The 6,395-nt window shown below is 41.3% G+C and overlaps 1 protein-coding gene across 1 annotated transcript; it reads right to left on the bottom strand.

Moving 5' to 3' along the window:
- Positions 1-744: 744 nt before the first annotated feature.
- Positions 745-6,250, bottom strand: NOV (nephroblastoma overexpressed; the record flags this gene model as incomplete). Its single annotated transcript, XM_009694764.1, has 3 exons — positions 745-1,928; positions 3,936-4,144; positions 5,999-6,250. Coding segments are annotated over 3 exons (758 nt in total), but the record flags the coding sequence as incomplete, so codon positions are not given.
- Between the last annotated feature and the right edge of the window lie 145 nt (positions 6,251-6,395).

Below are 6,395 nucleotides of genomic sequence, written 5' to 3'. Positions count from 1 at the left end.
ACTGGAGGTAGCTAGCTCCTCCAGAGAAGGAGGATGGTAGGCCAGATATGCTGAGATTTGGCCTCTGCCTTTTTTTTCTCAAGAGAGAGTTGCTTCCTACCACACAGTTATAGAACGGTTGTGGCGTAAGTACTACTCTGGTATCTCTAACAGTGAGAGACACACACTGAGCTCAGCTTGGTCCCACAGTCTAAGCAGCTGAACGTCTGCACAACTGTGCTTACGACCTATTTGCACAATCCTTTTACATACATGATTTAACACACATGAAACTGCCACCCTCAGGCTGCATATTCCTTGGGGATATTGCCATACAATGTCTAGCACAAGCAGGGTCACAAGCTGCTTTTGTGGGGCTGAAATGCTGCAAGACCCAATTAAATACTTTGTTACTACTTCAGACCCAAACTCAAACTCCAAATCACATAATTATCCTACCCAGCACCACTATGTTTCAGGGTACACTGCCTCCAAACCTGACTATATTTACGTCATCCTATCTCCCAGGCTAACTTACTTTGAAAGAAATCTCCCTTCTACTGTGTGCCTCACAAATTATTCGTCCTTTCTTGCATCAAGACACTGCATACCTGTTAGGGCAGCAATTAGGATGAGGTACACTAAGAACATCACAAGATAGGGTCTTTTGATTTTAGGAGTCTGCAGACCCCTTTTTCTTCCCATTGCTTTGAGCTGTTAAAAGTTGGTAGTTTAAGAAAAACAACTTCAGGAAAAAAAAATTGAATCACATAGTTTATTTATTTAGTAAAGTTATATTACAATATATACAGTTTCTATTTACATATACATCTTTCTAAGAAATGAAGCACCATATGATACAGTTAGTATTTTAGGGGAATTTACAGAAGTTTTATTTTTGCATCCAAATAGTTGTATCTATAGACACACATTGGTTAGAACCAAGTTCTCCTAAGACGCTGACTTCAGTGGGTTTTGGATTAGACTGCTAGTGAAGTTACCAAAGAGAAATTTAATCACTGCCAACTATCAATCTGCTATGCTTCAGGGTAAGAGATCTTAGCTATGTCATTTCAGGGGCTATGTTGAAACTTAATCCTCAGAGAAAGTCAGAGATGCAGATGGAAGGTATTTTATAAGACACAAGAATGCAACACTTTTATCAGTAAGATTTTTACTATCATCAGAAACAGAGTTTCATTAGAATGGAAAAAGAACACTGCTTAAGTGTTTATAGGCATTATGCAAAGTAAAGTTAAGAACCTGGAAGCTTATCTGATACGGTATCATGCATTCCCCAAGGAATCCATTTACTCTTAAAAAGCACAGTCTTACAGCTACTGAAACTCGTGGCATGATCCCCTCAACTCAAGGAGAAAGTCTAGCTGTTTGCTTTGTAATCTTTATGCCACCATCAAGAAAAAAAGAAGGTTCTGTCCAAGGTACAAAATTTCTTTCAAGTGAATAAAAGACATTTGGAGGGGAAAAATGTAAAATGAGGTATTTAATAAACTACAGGAAAAAAGAAAGCGCCTAGACTGTTTTGAAAAACACCTTAGATATTTTGCATATGCAATTGTTACATTCAACTGATTGTGGGTCAAGTTTTGTATAAACTATTTATACCTTTTGCACTACCTAATTTATGCTTTTCATATTTTGGCTTCACTAGACATCGGATCTAATGGCTGGAAGAAAGCATTGTTACTCTGAGGACAGTTGTTATGACAGACACAGGTGTTGATCATCATCATTGGCTTTTTTAGGACTTTGCCCTGAGGACAGCGGAACTCAACTTGAACCGTTTTGGTGTTGTGTGGGGTACAGCATCGCCCGTCATTGCAGAGGCCACAGTAACGAGGTTTGTATGTCTGCACACTAGTGCAGTTCTTGTATTCAAAGCGAACAGCTTTCAGGGACTTCTTTGTTCGGATACATTTCTTCCCTTTCTAAGAGAAATATGAAGAGACATTAGATATATCATTGCGTAAGATAGAAAGCAGTTAAAAATTGACATGCAAGGATACAGGTCTACTCTGAAAACTTAGATTTGTTGTCTTTGCTCATTCAACAGCAATAAGACTCTGCAGCTACTTCAGTAGTTACTAACTGGTAACTCCTACAAGATCTGCCCTTTGACACCAGTGTGTTATTAGGCCAGCAATAAATGACAAATAATTAAAGCCCACTCTTGTCACCTGAGACAAGCCAAACCAACACTCATTATGAAACTATACTGTACTGGAAGACTTCTCAGGCTAGTGTAGTTCCATCACAGAATCAGGAAGCCAAACAAGCAAGTTACAGGACTAGATTCAGGGGAAAAAAAAGAGGGTTAAAATGAACCTCAAAAGTCATTGCCCATTCTTGTAACCCAAGGCAGAATCAGCTTTATCCACGTTATTCTTAATAGATGGTTGTCTAAATTGTCCTTGGAAGTCTTCAGTGACAGAGACTCCACACCTGGTCCAGACAATCCTAACAGTTCACTATTCTTACTGCTCAGAAGGTTTTCACTCTTGTCTTAATTTTTATCCAGTCTAAACTCACCATTTATTGTTGTATCCCCCATGGACTCCGAACAGGCTGCAATATCTGAACACAGTTATGAAAAAGTATCGCCATTCTCTTGCGTTCAGAAAAAGTTCAGTTCAATCAATTTTTCCCTAGCTGAAGATGTTTTCTAGACCTCTGATCATTCTTGTTAGTCTCCTCAACTCCTCCCAAATGTTTCATATCCTTTTCAAAACACAGTATTTAAAACTGCACAGAGTATTCAGCAAAGGCCTCAGCAATGCTTTCCAAAACTCAGAACATTACATAAAGTGATGGTTCTCTTACCTAGCTACGTTATTCTCCCTGACAGTAACACTTGTACAATGTGTAGACACAGCAAAAGTCAGTTCCTTTATACAGATTTATTGCACCTGAAGTGTCAGTGCTGGATTTGCTTTTGGAAAAAGCATCATAAGGATTAAGATAAGGTTTAATTCACCCAAGCAGATTTTGCAGGATTTCATGTATTTCTCTGCAGTCCAGATGCTCTACAGACTAGAAATCTGACATATCCATTCTGCATGATTGGAGCAGCTCTGAAGTATACATACAGGTAGTACAATTGCATTTGTGGGAGAAGTTAGACTGCACAAGCTGTCAAAATAGTCTGCACATGCAAAGCATCTGATCTGTTTGGGATGGCTCAAACTACCATAGAATCATAGAATAGTTTGGGTTGGAAGGGACCTTGAAAGGCCATCTAGTCCAGCCCCCCTGCAATGAGCAGGGACATCTTCAACTCAATCAGGCTCCTCAGAGCCCCGTCCAACCTGATCTCGGATGTTTCGAGGGATGGGGCATCTACCACCTCTCTGGGTAACCTGTTCCGGTGTTTCACCACCCTCATCATAAAAATGCCTTCCTTATATCTAGTCTGAATCTACCTTCTTTTAGTTTAAAACCATGACCCCTTGTCCTATCGTTACATGTCTTTCCCCATCTTTCTGATAATCCCGCTTTAAGTATGGAAAGGCTGCAATAAGGTCTCCCCAGAGCCTTCTCTTCTCCAGGTTGAACAACTCCAGGTCCCTCAGCCTTTCCTCATAGGAGAGGTGTTCCATCCCTCTGATCATCTTCATGGCCTCCTCTGGACCTGCTCCAACAGGTCCATGTCTTTTCCACACTGAGGACCCCAGAGCTGAAGGCAGTACTGCAGGGGGGGTCTCACCAGAGCGGAGCAGAGGGGCAGAATCCCCTCCCTCGACCTGCTGAAGGTGCAGCACAAAGCTGCTAAGCAAATGCAGCAAGTCTAATGCTTTTCAAAAATACCGGGCTTGCGGCACACATGCTAAAAGGTGTATTTACGTACACTTGCACCTGGAGCATTCTAGACCATAACATTGCAACCTTGGAATTACAGCTGAAGAGACTCTGCTTCCCTGCCACTCTTTGCAGCATACCTTATCAGATGGCTCTTCATTTTCACAAGGTCTTATCGTGCAAAGCCGTGTCTGCTTCACCATCTCACACTGTTGATTTCTGTTGGTAACACGGGTGGAAAAGCCCATTCCACAGCTTTTGGAACAGGCACTCCATTCTGTTGTCTGCTCAATACAATTGGCACTTGAATCTGACACGTCTATCCCGAGTGTGGCTTCTTGTCTGTAGGCTGGAAACAAAATCCCACAAAACTTTATTACAAGAAAAACTCATATGAAAACCCAGTATCTAATTGAGTTTTACCACATCTGGGAAGAAACACGAGAGAAAAAAAAAAAAGATCCAAAATCCATGCTTTTGACAGGATTTAGAAATTTTAAAAGCTGCCTTTTTAGGAGCCCTGGATGGCAAATTCGTACATCTAGAAATAACAGAAAGGTGCACATCAGTGTAATCAGCAAAGTATTTAGATTCAGTTCACTCAAGTTGGCAGTTGGAAGAATTATTGCCATTTTTTTAGCCAGTATAGAATTTGACTTTAGTAACTCTTCGTTCCTCACTCTTTCTAATGGAAATACATCACAAATTTGTTCTAAAGCTAGGTCATTAAAATATTTACATTAGAAACGATTTGAGAGAGGCTGAACAATTTATCTAAACTAATAAACAGGATGGAAGTAAAGTCCTTTACTCTGAAAGTCATAAAATCACCTGCTCCTGTCAATTATTGACAGATTATAGCCAGGATGATGGCGAGGAGGGAGGAAGTAAGTAATTTCTAGGAGTTACAACAGCTACTCAAAGCCATAGCCAACTCTCATCATCATCCTGCCCCCATGGCAGCGTTAAGCTGTATTATGCAAATATTGCCAACTGTATAGTTTGGTTCAGCAACTATCACAGGAGTAAAGAGAATGAGGCAACACGACTGAGTTGTCAGTCACAGCTCTTGCTATTAAGTTCCCCTACAACGGCATTTTTGCCTTTTGCATAGTAAACCTCCAAAAAGGTGATCTCCCCAGAGGGATGGCCATTGCTAGAAAGAATGCAGATAATCCATCTGTAGGTATTTTACAGATTAGCCTGTCACTGTCAAACAAACCAAAGGAAAAATGGTAGAAAGGTGGCAATCTTTTTGTTTATACCTGAGGTGCCTTACAACTGACACTTCATAGCAGTCTGATAAGTTATTAGAGCATTTCTTCCTCACTCCTTCCTTACTTGTTTTTCAAATGGATTAGCTGAGTTTCAGCATAACTAACCGCTTAAGACCACAAAGAGCAGTGACTGGAAGAGAATGCAGTGCCCTCAACTCTCAGTACAAGTAGCTTATGAAAACTCATGTTGAACTAATAGTCTAATTTAAAGAGGATGGAGACATAATTCTCTAAGAAAACAGGGGGAAAATATTACATTATTTTTTTCAATTACAAAAGCAGTTTATGGGTTCTGCATTTTGGAATGGGATTTTTTTTTTCATATCCACTCACTGTGTTTATAACCACTGCTTCTCCCAAGTACTTTGTAATGCTTTTGATGCCAACAATAATGATGAGAGCTCTAGCACAGACAGGCAGGAATTTGTTGGCATTTTAGCTACCATGCTGACCACTTGTTATAGCTGGGAAATTTAAGGGGAAAAAAAAAGTCTCTTGTAGACTAAGCTGTTAGAATAGTATTTATGATGCAACATATTCTTGCAGAGCAACTAGCAAGAGAGCAGCTTTGATCTGGGGGTGGAAAAAATGTCTGGAGGATTATGAGCTTGCCCCTGTTTTATGCCACTCACTGAACTACCCTGTACCAGATAAACAGCAATTTCAGAAGTGGGAACTAATTCAAGTTAACTCCCTTTTAAAACTGCTATGCATATTAATCCTCTGAATATCTTTTCTTTTACCTACCGAGCTCGGACTTTATTCATAAGCACTGTATACTTACTAGTGACTCTAGATGAGAAAAAAGAGCAGAAAAAAACGACTGCACAAAGCAATGTGTCTTAGACCTGGCAACCCCACGGGTATTTCCAGTATGATATCACCTCCTCCTCACAATGACTCTGAAAATTAGTTTGTTTCCTCACCAGCCATAGCAAAACCTCCCAAAATCACTTCATCTTTAGGGTCACAGATCCACTTCTCACAGCACTCTCCAGGGACTTCGATTTTTCTGGGGAAAGGACATTCGGGGCCGGGGAGCAGCAGGTCCAGGTTACAGCGGGGCAGACAGCCGATCTGTCCGTCTCGGCAGGTGCACTGGTACTTGCAGCTGGGCTGGAAAGTCTCCCCGTTGCGATAAATCATCCCATCAAACACGCAGTTGTCTCCCTCCAGCACTAGTGAGAAAAGCGAACGCGTTTCACTGAGAGAGAGGGCACTCGGCACCCTCCCCGTGCCTCCCAAAACGCTGCGGCCGATGTCCCTCCCGGTTCCCGAGCGGGCCACACCTGAGACCCCTCCCGCGGCAGCGGGAAAGCCCTC

Source organism: Cariama cristata, unplaced genomic scaffold, assembly GCF_000690535.1.
Source record: "Cariama cristata isolate BGI_N322 unplaced genomic scaffold, ASM69053v1 scaffold23392, whole genome shotgun sequence".
Classification (NCBI taxonomy): Eukaryota; Metazoa; Chordata; class Aves; order Cariamiformes; family Cariamidae; genus Cariama; species Cariama cristata.
Note: the sequence above shows the minus strand (reverse complement) of the source record. Positions and strands in the feature narration are given on the sequence as shown.